The 13,178-nt window shown below is 53.3% G+C and overlaps 1 protein-coding gene and 1 pseudogene across 2 annotated transcripts in view; one reads left to right on the forward strand and one right to left on the reverse strand.

Moving 5' to 3' along the window:
* Positions 1-300: 300 nt before the first annotated feature.
* Positions 301-1,218, reverse strand: LOC131760388 (iron-sulfur cluster assembly 1 homolog, mitochondrial pseudogene; annotated as a pseudogene).
* A 751-nt stretch (positions 1,219-1,969) lies between these two features.
* ST14 (ST14 transmembrane serine protease matriptase) overlaps positions 1,970-13,178 on the forward strand; it is a 37,903-nt gene continuing 26,694 nt past the window's right edge. The window contains exons 1-2 of one of the 2 annotated variants that reach the window (XM_059069758.2): positions 1,970-2,075; positions 2,519-2,707. In XM_059069758.2, coding sequence (XP_058925741.2) covers positions 2,064-2,075; positions 2,519-2,707 — 201 coding nt within the window. In that variant the 5' untranslated portion in view covers positions 1,970-2,063. Of the gene's footprint in view, positions 2,076-2,518; positions 2,708-3,202; positions 3,285-13,178 lie in introns of those variants that run through there. The other variant, XM_059069755.2, reaches the window with a different exon arrangement.

Raw genomic sequence — 13,178 nt, forward strand, 5'->3', positions numbered from 1 at the left:
GGGGAAGTCTGGCTGCAGAAAAGGGGTCCTAGTAGGAGTGCCGGGAGGCAAGTTTGCAAAGGAAGACAGGTCACGCTGTGAGAGCCAGGCGAGGAAGTTGGATTTGATCCAGGAGACACTGCGGGTTTTACAGGAGCTGTGGTTTAGGATGAGTAACCTGACTGCCTGTGCCGGAGAGGTCAGAGGGTAGCAAACTGGAGGCAGGAGATCCAGTTGCTTATTATTATTATTTTTTCTAAACGCACCCCTTTACTCTCCTTGTAAGGCAGCCAGATATTACAAACCTTAAGCACGTGACAGTCACATGATTTCTTCAATAAGACCTAGAGCTTTCACAACTCTCCTGGGGCCTACAGCCCGAGGAGTCCTGAGGAGTCTAATGTTAATGCTTTCTCCACAGGCACAAGTTCCTTTGAGGTTTTTTTTAAAAGAATAAATTTATTTATCTTTATTTATTTATTTTTGGCTGCTCTGGGTCTTCCTTGCTGCGCGCAGGCTTTTCTCTAGTTGCGGCGAGCGGGGGCCACTCTTCGTTGTGGTGAGTGGGCTTCTCATCACGGTGGCTTCTCTTGTTGTGGAGCACGGGCTCCAGGCGTGCGGGCTTCAGTAGTTGTGGCGTGTGGGCTCAGCAGTTGTGGCTCGCGGGCTCTAGAGCGCAGGCTCAGTAGCTGTGGCGCACGGGCTTAGTTGCTCCGCGGCATGTGGGATCTTCCCGGACCAGGGCTCGAACCCGTGTCTCCTGCATCGGCAGGCGGATTCTTAACCACTGCGCCACCACGGAAGCCCTGATGTTTGGGTTGTTGAACACAAGCTCACTGGATCATCTGTCTTCAATACAGTCCATTTCTGTTCCTAAAAGTATTCACTGTGCTTTCTTCCTGATGAACATGCTGACACCATCGTGAACAACCTCGTCAGAGTCTCCCTGTCTTCGTATATTCTAGCCGGTAGCAAAGGCCATTACAGCCCTTGGTTTGGACACCAACTTTCACACCTACGTGTTCAGGCTTATCTTTCAGAAGTTGTTCTATCTTGTTTACTGCTGAAGGGATGAGGGTGAGGGTGGCCCGGGTGGGCTGCAGCTTCCTCTGGCTCACAGTCTGGACAGTAGCGCGGACTAACAAAGCCGACATCCTCGCTGCCCTGGCGCCCCGGTGCCTCGGGCCAGAGCTTGGCCACCTCAGCCTCTCTCCGTGGACAGGGTGGGCACATTCTCCATTTGCTTCTTATACTAATCCAGGCAAAGGGTGATAAGAGCTTGAAGTGGGGTCTTCTGAATGGGGAGGAAAGGAAGGTGGTACACATCAGCTACTAAAGAGAAAGACTTGCTCAGGTCTGGAACGAATTAGGTATGAGATGCAAGGGGGCTGCAGAATCAAAGGCGATTCCACAGTTTTGAGCCTAGGAGAACAGTAGTATTATAAATGGAGAAAACAGTGCAAGATGGCAAGTCTGGGAAGGAAGTTCAGGGCTTGCTGATTGCAAAGCAGGGGTTTTTATTTTGTTTACTCTTGTTTCCCAGCACCCAGAACAGTGCTTAGCATATAATTTTTGCTAATAATTTTTGCAAATAATCAATAATATTTGTTGACTCTGTAACGCCAGTAGAACACAAATGGAGAAGTTCCCAAGCAATTGTGAATGCCGAAGTGGCACTCCTTCATGATGCCAATGCTAGGAAGGCAGATTTACTTACTTGAAGCCACAAGATGAGTTGCCAAGAAAGTGTAGAGAAAAAAAGGAGGAGGCTGAAGAGAGAGCTTTGGGAACCATGACATTTAGGGGCCAGAAAGTAGGAACGGAATCCAGGGAAGGCGGGCATTTGAGGACGGGATCAATCGGTATCGGATGCTGCAAATGGGTGAGGGAGGCTGGGGACAGGTAAGAGGGCACTGGGTTGAGGAACTCAGCGGGAGCTGGACTCGGCCACAGCGCGGCCCTCCCAGCGGCGGAAGAGGCAGCTGCTGGCCTGGAGCGAGAGGAAGGCAGTGGCCGGAGCGGGAGGCTGAGCCAGGGGCGGTTCTGGGTTTTGTTCGGGTTTGGAGGGGTTATAACTGACCTGGATGTGGAGCAAGGTGGGGAGAAATCGAAGATGCAGGGGGAAGGGAGGGAAAGAAACCAAGGTGGGCCTCTAGGAGGCGGCAGGGAGGTCGTCTTCCAGCGGAAAGGGCCACTTCTTCTCGAGGAGGAGGGCGGGGGGGCGAGGATTAAGTTTCGCAGTTGTTGTTCGGTCCTTCCTGCCCGCCTGTTCCGTGCGGAGGCACAGTGCGGACCGAGGGCCACCCCCCAGTCAGGTCGCCACTAGCTCTTCCACCACCTTCAGGCGGTGGCCTCGCATTCCCGCTCCCGGAGGGGAGGAGGCGGTCCCGAGCCCGGCGGGATGGGGGTGGGGGAGGGGAGGGGAGGGGAGGGGAGGGGAGGGGAGGGCGCGGGCCCGGAAAGGTGCGGCGGTGCGGCGGCGTGGAGGGCGGGGCGGCTCGGGAGCCACACCCTGAAACTACCTGTGCGCGACGGGAAGGGCCCGGCAGAGCCTCGGCGGCCGGAGCGCTGGGCCGGAGACCGGAACCAGGCCCGCCCCGCGCCTCGACCCCGCGGCGATGGCCTGAGCCACACGGCCTCCGGGACCATGAAGAGCGAGCGGGCGCGCAGGGGCGCAGGCGGCTCCGGGGGCCTCGGCGCGGGACTCAAGTACACCTCGCGACCGGAGGTAGGCGAGCGCGGGCGCCTTCGGGGCGGGACGCGCGGGGGTCCGCAGCCGGGGTCCTGGGGGGGGCCGGGGACCGGCGGGCCCGGGGGCTGGGGGCCGGGAGTCCCAGGGGGCGGGCAGCACCGCGCTTCTCTCGGCCAAGGGAGCCGCTACGCTGCCGGTTTGTGGCCGCGGCACCGACACGACAGGTGGAATTTCCTGCTCTGCCGGCTCCCGGCCGGACCTTCGGTTCCAGCCTCGCGGCGCCCGCCCCGGTTCCGGCGGCCCGGAGGTGCCCTGTCCCGGCGCTCCTGCCCCTCGGGCCTTTCCCTGGCCTGGAAGGGGGCTTATCTCGGTCCCTGAACAATTCCGCGCTGTCCGTGCACATTGGGCAAGGAAGCAGCGGCGCAGGCTCTGAGTGGGTGGTTTGGGCCCAGGGAAGGGATGTTTCCAGGGGGCTTTGGAGCCCTAGCGTCCTTGGCCTCTGCAGCAATTTGTTTTTGTCTTGCTGGTCAGAAGGCAATGGAGGACCTGTGCAGAGGGCAACTGGGAAACCAGAGCTTCGGTTGCCATGGAGCCTGGAGCTTAGGACTCCAAGGTGGGGCTTGCTTGGGCTTCTCCGAGGTGGGGGATGGAGCCCTTTGGGAAGGTGACTTTATGGGACAGGATGTGAGAACCTGCGTCTTGAGCTTTTTGGAGACACTGAAGCAGGAAGCTCTCGTTTGGCAGAAAAAGCAAGGACATCTAAAAGATGTTTTTTGGGGTGGGGAGTAGGAGTTTTTTAACTAATTAATTAATTACTTTTTGCTGTGTTGGGTCTTCGTTTCTGTGCGAGACCTTTCTCTAGTTGCGGCGAGAGGGAGCCACTGTTCATCGCGGTGCGCGGGCCTCTCACTATCACGGCCTCTCTTGTTGCGGAGCACAAGCTCCAGACGCTCAGGCTCAGTAGTTGTGGCTCACGGGCCTAGTTGCTCCGTGGCATGCGGGATCTTCCCAGACCAGGGCTCGAACCCTTGTCCCCTGCATTAGCAGGCAGATTCTCAACCAGTGCGCCACTAGGGAAGCCCAAATGATCTTAAAAACAAACATTAAGTCTTACCGTAGAGAGGCGGGAATGGGTTGTTAGCTGCTTTATTGATGGCTACGCATGTACTTGGTGGCAGTGCCCAGGCAAAACTAGCAGCCAGCCCTCCACCTCTCTGCCAGCGGGGACCCCGGTGTCCTGGAAGGCCCGCACACCGAGTGGGCGCTGAGAGGCAGGGGCTGTTTCAGGAGGGAGCAATGGATGGTCTGCCTCTCCCTTTCTCCCGGGATCCTGGGGTCAGTAAGCTCCTCTGCTACCCCGCACTGCAGCCGTTGCTTCCATGCCAGGCCAGATTTTGGAGGTCTCTCAAATCAGTCCCTTTCTCCAAGTGGCATCCTGACTGAGGGAGCTTGCAGAAGACCAGATTCTGGGGCTGCCATGGTTCCCTGAACCACAAATAGCGACTGAGGCTGGGCACTCTTGTTTTCTCCACTTTTCCACCCCCTTTGCGGAAGGAAGTGTGGACTCAGCAGCCTGTCTGGAGGCTGGGGTCTGTGTTCGCGCTGCGTGTCTGCCCTGCTGGAGGTGGATGCAGCTGGGTGGCCAGCTTCTGTGGCTTCTGTTTCCTTTCCGTAATTGCCGCGTTTGTGAATCCCTGATAATTGCCTGTGGGGGCTCTCGACTCCTGCCTCCTCAGCAGAGGGCCTGCTGTTTGGTGTTTGTTATTTCAGGACTGTTTTTTTTCCCCCTCCCTCCACGTTGCTGGTTCTTCCCCACTTCCCTTCCTGGGACTGTCTCCTGCTGACACCGGGAGAGCTGGGTCTTCCTGGATTCGCCTCTTACCGCCCACACTCCACACTGTCCTCTGAGCTCCCACGGAGCTCCCACCCGTGAGCCCTCGCTTCCTTCCCCCTTGGTCCCTGCTCATTTCTCACCTGCCGTGAAGCTCATGCATTCTCCTCTGGGCTCTTCCTTCCACGGGGTTTCTGCCATTTCCCCCAGCATGGGTCACTCTGTCTTTTCTCCTGCCAAGCTCCATTGAACCCACTGTGTACCTCGTCCTGAGCTGGGCTCTCAAAGACAAATAAGATATGGTTGTTTCCCTTAAGGAGCATACCCTCTGGAGAGCCACGCTAAGAGTCGTGTGTGAACATGAGACGTGACTCCCTGTCCCGGCGGAAGTAGCCTGCTGTGCCCAAAGCTCCTTTCTGTCTCTCCAGGAGGGTCTTCAAATGTGCCTCTCCACTCCGTGCTTTCCTAGAGCTCTCAGCCCCTGGATCACCCTGCAGTGTTTGCAGTCAGGGTCTGCACACTCTCCCTTGACTCGTCTTCTGACTGGGAGGGGCAGCTGCTGTCCCTGGGTTTGTCCTCGGCATTAGCAGAGCCTGGCTGGGTCCCGCCGGGCCTCACAGGGGCACTGCTGCTTTGGAGTTCTTTGCTCCTGGCCTCTTCCATCGCCGCGTGGCTGGAGAAGGATTCTGTTTGATGGTGCTTGTTGTACCTGGCTGCCTCCTTCCCAAGGCTGATGACTCTGGCCCCTGCCCCACTTGCACCTGTTCCTATTTAGTGGCAAGTGGCCACCTCTGTGTTCCCCATCGTCTCCGGAGCCCTGATGTACGTATTGTGTCTGGGGACTGTGTGAGCCCTGCCTGCATGAGAGCAGGGGCACAGGTGCCGGTTATTGTGACTGTTAACGAGAAGTGGGAAGCCTGCCTCACCTGGTGTCCTGGCCCCTGCTGAACCTTTGATGGTGGCTAGGAAGCTGCTTTGAAGGAGCTCTTGGTTCCTCCTCAAGTCAGCATTGCCCTGGGTAAGACTCAGTATCTCCTCGGAAAGCAGAGACCAGGATTGAGGAGTCAGATGTGGTGGGTTCAGAATCAGAGGTCGTAGGTGTGGCTATTCAGAGTCTCACTCTTTGTTAATTGGTTGAACGTTCACTCATCCACATAGTAGCTATTTATTAGGTGCCCACCTATGGAGCGTGTGCCAGGTGCTGGGTAATAGCCCTGGGAAGGAGCCCAGGCACACAGCCCCTGCCTTCAGGGAGTTGAGTTCTGCGTGATAAGGACTGGGTTCTGGAGAAGCCTGCAGGCCACTTAGGAGGGATGTCTAACCCAGGCTTGAAGGGCCAGGGTGGGTGAATTGTGACCAGAGCCATCTGTGACGTGGTGACGGGAGTATCCAACACGGAGCCAAGACCTGGTGCTGCCGCTTTCCCGCCAGGTGATCTCAGAGATGTTACCTAATCTCTCTCTGCCTCAGTTTCTGTGGCTATAAAATGGGGATGATATATATGTTACGGGTGTTTTGCAAAGATTAAAGGGGATACTTTACATGAAAGCCCTTTATAAGTTGCAGCCTGGTGTACAAATCACACAGTTTGAATTTCTGAGTTGGCAAAGCCTCAAGGCAGACTGTAAGGTGATGTCGAATCAGCGGGATGCATGGGAAGAGGCCGAGAACCCAGGTTGTCAGGATGCTACCTGTGCAGATATGCGGCCTACCTGCTGAACGCAGGGAATGTCTGTCTGCGAGGGGTGCTGGGGAATAGCATCCCAGCCGTGGAAACCCTCTCCAGTTTTCATTTCTCTCCCTTTACTTGGCTTCTATGAGGAAGGTCCTCCTGTGAAAGGAAAATGGATGCTAAGACCGGCTACACATCCCTTTCTCCCTCCTACCACACAAAACAGAAGTTCAAGCGCTTCTTCCTTTCCCGGTTCTCTGAGCCTGTGCTGGCCTCTCCGGAAGGGGAAGGCCCTGTGCCGGGAGGTGTGTGCAGGGGTGAGGAGAGAGCAGGGGCGCTGCTAAGCAGTGGGAACTAGACTGAGACCTGGGTGCTGTGAACGGACAGGAAGCCTGCGGGCCTTATAACACCCTTCCCTGCACCTCGGTCCTGGGAAGACCTGGAAATCCGTGGCCCTCGTTTAGGACACGGGAAAACTGAGGGTAAGAGAAGACAACACTAGCTTGACAGCTGCCCAAGGAGGAAGCCCACGTCGCCTGCTACCCCTGGGAATCACTCGGGCGTGGGTCCGTCCAGAGCCGGCTCCCTGGTGAGGGCGCATCTCATCACAGGCTTCCCAACCTGCCTCTCACTGCTGGCTGCGGCCTGTGGCCTCCGTGGTTCTGAGTCCCCTGCTGCCAGCTCGTTCTCTGGCCTGAGGTTCTGCGCAGGCTGTGGGTGCCTGTCTCTCCTAAGAGAGGAGGTCTGTTCTTGGAAGAGGAGTAAGGGTGTGACAAGCCCCCAAGGAGCCCAGGTCCCAAAGATGTGGCTTCTGACCTTGCGCACTGGCTACTACTGGAGTGTTTAGAATACTGATAATCATCGCTGAGTTTATTGAGCATGTACCGTGTATTGGTATTGTACCTCTTAGAGTAAGACTGTGATTATTATCCTTTTATAGGTGAGGAAAGTGTGGCACAGAGAGGCTAAGTAACTTGCCTAAGGTCACAGAGGGAGACGGTGGTGAGATCAGGATTTGAACTCAGGCGGTCTGGCTTTATATTTTTATAAATATTTTTATATTTTATATTTTTATATTCTACTTGGACTGTTGCAGTGCAAGGCAGGGCTGGCAGCCCAGTGGGCTCAGGAAGGGAAGAATTACTAAGGGTAAGAGTTGGTTTGATTTCGTAAGAAAATGGATTTTCTCTACTTGGGATTTTCTAAAATGCCTGGTGCTTAGCACATTTATAATAACCACTTGGTAGTATAGAAATGGGGAATGGGAACTTCCAAGATTCTCATGGAATTCTCACCCTGGCTGAGAGGTGAGAAGGGTATTTGGGGTTTGCTCAGAGCTCATGGGCAGTAATTGCCCTTTTTTCTTTGCTAAGAACTTTTTTTTTTTTTTTTTTTTTTTTTTTTGCGGTACGCGGGCCTCTCACCGCCGCGGCCTCTCCCGTTGCGGAGCACAGGCTCTGGACGCGCAGGCTCAGCGGCCATGGCTCACGGGCCCAGCCGCTCCGCGGCACGTGGGATCCTCCCGGACCGGGGCTCGAACCCGTGTCCCCCGCATCAGCGGGCGGACTCCCAACCACCGCGCCACCAGGGAAGCCCTCTTTTTATTTTTTTAATATTTATTTATGTATTTGGTTGCACCTGGTCTTAGTTTTGGCACACGGGATCTTTAGTTGCAGCATGTGGGATCTATTTACCCGACCGGGGATCGAACCCGGGCCCCCTGCCTTGGGAGCGTGGAGTCTTAACCACTGAGCCGCCAGGGAAGTCCCACTAAGAACTCTTCTAGAAGCAGATTCCTATGAAAATTCTGTCTTGGCATCTCATATTTTCGGAATTTGCTTATTCTGTCCAGGCTTAGCAGCAGAACCTTTATTTTTTTTTTTTTCTTTTATTTGTTTATTTATCTTGAGGCCACGCCACGTGGCATGCGGGATCTTAGTTCCCAGACCAGGGATCGAACCCGTGCCCCCTGCAGTGGAAGCGCAGAGTCGTAACCGCTGGGCCGCCGGGGAAGTCCCCAAGCAGCAGAACCTTTAGAACCCTTGTGATAGTTGGCTAACCGGTCAGAATCTTGGATCCTTTGTCTCTCTGAGTTGGGGGTGATGATGGTGAAAAGATGGAGAAGAACATGATGACAATCATTGCTCCCCATCACTAAATAGGAGGACTTCAATTGATTCTCTTTCTTTATCCTCACAGCAACTATATGCGAAAAACGCCTAGTTTACAGATGACAACACTGAGATTCAGAGGGCTTGCATAATGGCCCAAAGGCAGAGGCACAGCAAGAGTTCAGACCTAGATCTGTGCAACTTCAAAGCTTATAGCCTTAACCGCAAAGCCATTGTACAGCTGTATGCCAAAGACAGGGTGATTGACGCACAGCCCAGCAAAATCCTAGAACACATCGTTCAACAGAGTACTGAGAACCAGGTGCCAACACGAATCCACTAAAGACCTCTCACACCACACTCGTCTGGTTTTTCCTCTTGATGAGGTTACTCACCTGATAGACCAGAAGACCGGCTGGAGATGGGATTTCGACAGGCTTTGAAAAATGTAGCTTTGTTTTTACTACACACACAATTAAAAATCATAATGGAACTCATCAGGTTGTTTACGTTTTGCGTGACTCTGTTTCCAGTCTTTGCCACAGGCATGGGTTCTATCTAGTGTGTTGCTGTACGTGTACTGTTTGTGTTCTGGAAGGCATATCAGCCTCCTATCTGCTGGTCAGGCTGGAGGGCCAGGGGCTGGAGGAGAGTCTGGTCTGGAGGGTGGTGTCTGGCTGAGCAGCTGGGCCTACGAGGGTCCCCTCGTGCATCCGAGTCCTTTGGGGCGGTGGCCTCGGGGCTGCCCCTGATTCCCTCCTGTGTCATTTCTTTTTTTTCTTTTTTTATATATTAATTTATTTTATTTATTTATTTTTGGCTGCATTGGGTCTTCATTGATGTGCGGGGCTTTCTCTAGTTGTGGTGAGCGGGGGCTACTCTTCGTTGCGGTGTGCGGGCTTCTCATTGCAGTGGCTTCTCTTGTTGCAGAGCACAGGCTCTAGGTGCGTGGGCTTCAGTAGTTGTGGCACGTGGGCTCAGTAGTTGTGGTGCGCAGGCTCAGCAGTTGTGGCGCACGGACTTAGTTGCTCCGCGGCATGTGGGATCTTCCCGGACCAAGGCTCGAACCCGTGTCGCCTGCATTGGCAGGCGGATTCTTAACCACTGAGCCACCAGGGAAACCCTGTGTCATTTCTTATCTAGTAACGACTCTGATGAAGTCTTGGAGGTTTGCTTCTCAGCTCTGTCGATGATACCCTAGTGGGAGGGAAAGGCCAATACCTCGGATGACTTAATCATGAGTCAGAAGGACCTGGGCAGCCTGCAGGAGAGCCTGCTGAGAATAGCACTGTGTCCGGCTGCCTTAGGTGTACGAGCAGCACCCAACAGCAGACGCAAAACCTCCACCTCACTGTAGCACATCCAGAATTTTGAAATGATGAAGCCAGGCATGTAATGTGGCTCCCTAAAATGTAAAGTAAAAAATTTTCCTGCTCCCTGATATTTTTATTTGTTTATACTATTTTTTTTTGGCTGCACCCACGAGGCATGCGGGATCTTAGTTCCCGGGCCAGGGATTGAACCCGGGCCCTCAGCAATGAAAACGCGGAGTCCTAACCACTGGACCGCCAGGGAATTCCCTAGAGAGGCATTTTAATAACTTGGTATTGCCTATGCATATTTTCTAAAAAAAGTTGCTTTCTTTTTTCTGATTACTAAACTTAGGAAAGGACTTTTTAAAGTTGAGCAATACAGAAATACACACAGTGAAATTCCTCTGAAATTCTCTTCCCCAGGTTTTATAACCCCTATAAATAGTTTGGTTTCTATTATCCCACAGTCTTCTATGCATGAACTAATACTTATGTAGATGTTAATATATACGTGTACACGTATTCTTCCCCAAATGGAATCACGGTGTCATTCCTATTCTGCAGCTAAAGACATGGTTGTGATGAATTAATTCATCACATGTTATTTAAAAATCTTAAGCCATGCTAAGATTGTGGAGCAAGACACAGCCCCCTCTCCGCTCCCCCATCCTTAAGGAGCAGGTGGTTGACTTTGAGAGACTGGGATGCGGGTATGTTTGGGGTGATAGGGAAACTGGAGGCTGTCACCCCACTAAAATGGTGGGGCAGGGGCTTTCCTTGGGCGAATCTCAGAGGAGACACCTAAGCTGAGTCTGGAAGGGTGGGAAGTGCCCAACAATTGGACTTTTTTTTTTTTCTTTTCATTTAACATTGTATTTTAGAGAGTTTTTCCATGTTATTTCCTACTCTTTGAAAAACCGCTCTTGCTGTGTAAACTTTCATCAGGTGGATCTGTCATTCTGTATTATTTTATTTGTATTATTTGTGTGTGCCAATTGACTGTGTTATTGGACAATTAATGGAAACAGAGCGATGGGGATAAGGGAGGAAATTGACGCACAGCCCTCACGGGGACCTTGCTGACCAGGCCCCGTTTGGATTATGCTGTTGAATTCTGGGTTCCATGTCTTAACGGGAACGTTGCTGCCGTGCAGATGGCCAGAGGTTGAGAAAGCACTTTGAACCGTTGAGTTGAGCATTTTAGCCAGAGAAAGAGCAGACCCAGAAGAGTATTTCGGGAGCCTCCCTGAGCTGGAGGAATTGGGCTGGCCCTAACCGAAAATACTCTTTGCCCCAGAAAGGGTGGCCCTGGGAGGATGGGAGATGCAATGACGTCTAAACTGTTTCGGCTCTAAGAATCCGATTCCAAGGATAGTTCTCTCCTCTCTCCCGTCCTTTGACTTCTGTGCACAGGTTGTAATTGTGAACTGGGGCCTCCAGGTGCCCTCCCCTGGCGAAGGGGCTTTCTTGTTTGCATATTCAGTGCTTTCTTCCAAACAGCTAGATTTGTAGCTGAGTGAACATTCCTGGGAGCTACTAAAAAGGTGGAAGAGGCATTTCTGAATGTAGTCAGTTCCTGGAGGCGGGTGTGCTTGGGGTGTTTCCACTAACTTCTGCAGATCCCTGGGTCCAGCACGGCAGCTGTTAAAAAACGTTAAAAGCTACTGTGGAATACTACTCAGCAATAAAAAGGAGCAAAGCATTGATGCATGATGCTCCAAGGAATCTTGCTGAGTGAAAAAAGCCAGCAATCCCCAAAGATTCTATACTGGATGATCCATTTATATAACATTTTTAAAAAAATTATTTATTTATTTATGGCTGCATTGGGTCTTCGAGGCTGCGCGTGGGCTTTCTCTGGTTGCAGCGAGCAGGGGCTACTCTTCATTGCTGTGCACGGGCTTCTCAGTGCGGTGGCTTCTCTCGTTGCGGAGCTCGGGCTCTAGAGCGCAGGCTCAGTAGTTGTGGAGCGCGGGCTTAGTTGCTCTGCGGCATGTGGGATCTTCCCAGACGAGGGATTATCTAACATTTTTGAAAGGACAGCTTTAGGCTAGTGGCTGGGGCGGGGGCAGAAGGGAAGTGGGTATGGTTGCAGAAGGGCAGTGAGAGGGATCCTTGCGTTGGAACTGTTCGGAATCTTGACACTTGGTAGTTATACATCAGTGATTAAATCGTATGGAACGTAATAGTTACACACAAAAAAGTACAAATAAAATGGGAACTCTGAATCAGATCTGTGGGTTATATCAATATTGTGGTGTTATAATGTAGTCTAACGAGATGTTACCACTGAGGGAAACTGGGCAAAGTGTACAGGGGATCTCGGTATTATTTCTTACAGCCGCGTTTGAATTTACAGTGATCTCAACAAAAATGTCAATAGCTAGAAAAAGCACTCGCCCATGAAATCGGAATGTGGCTCGGTGAAAAGGCAAGAAGAAGGATGAAAAGGGGTTACACGGTGCTGCCTTTATCTCTGTCTTGGTTAGTTTCTTTCTTGTTTAGTTTCTTGTTTCTTGGTTCCTTGTCTACTTTCTTTCTGGTTTAGCTTCTGGGGGAAGCTGCCTGGCTGTGCCCCTGCGGGCAGGTACTTCTGCCCCCGTGCAGGTACTTTGCTCGCGGGCAGGTGGCTGGGGCAGGAGAAAGGTGGGCGTGGCTGCCCCAGGAAGATGGTCTCTGGCCAGAAAGGACAGGGCAGGGGCAAAGTTTCTGGGATCAAAGAGACTGGCTGGGTTTGGGGGTGCTGCTCTGTTACACAATCTTGGAGCCCATGTGAGATGGAATTCTCTGGTTGGAATTACAAAAGAGGTTGTGCCCTGGGGGAGCATTTAACTGAGGACTGGGAGAGGGTGAGACCGGGAGGGCCTAAACTTAGATGCCTCGGTATCGGGTACAGCAGGTGGCCGGGCTGGCTAACACCAGAGAGCTTGGGGGACTATCAGCAGATCCCCGGGGTGTGGACTGAGCATTCTTTCCCCTTCTAGGGGTGGACACAGGTCTGGAAAGTTGCCTGGGTCCTGGCACCTGCCTTGGGTAGGCTATCTAATTCTGGCTAGGAAGAGAGAAGTCTTTCAGCCCATCGATCAGTCAGGTTCTAACCCCGGGCAAGGTCAAGGGAAGAGGGTGCGGGGTAGGGAAGCAGTACAAAGAGGAAAGTGGGGCAGCCTGACCTCCCAGGACTGCCTGTCTGCCCTCTGTGGCTGGGGGGTATCACTGGTGCCAAGGGTCTGAGGGAGGTGAGGTCCCAGGGAGAAAGACTGTGGACCAAGGTGGTCCTTGGGTGCTTCCTGGGGGGGCTCGGCCCTGGGCTGTGTCCTCAGGGACAGGCTGGGCTTGGGAGGTGGTGACAGGAGCAGAGCCTTTCAGAGTGGCAGGATGGCGCCAGCCTCCTGCTTCCTTACAGCTTTGGGGGCCTCCTGGCTGACGTCAAGGTTAGCCCCCCCAGACCGGTGTTGAAGGGGTGGAAATCCACCGACTCCAACCCCTCATAAAAGAAAGAAGAGGCTTGTATCCACGGAGTCTGGTTGCAGGGGGTGTGGTGCCAGTGCCACAGTGGTAGGGGCGGGGGTGGGGCCCTGGG

Source organism: Kogia breviceps, chromosome 7 (genome assembly GCF_026419965.1).
Source record: "Kogia breviceps isolate mKogBre1 chromosome 7, mKogBre1 haplotype 1, whole genome shotgun sequence".
NCBI classification, from domain to species: Eukaryota; Metazoa; Chordata; class Mammalia; order Artiodactyla; family Physeteridae; genus Kogia; species Kogia breviceps.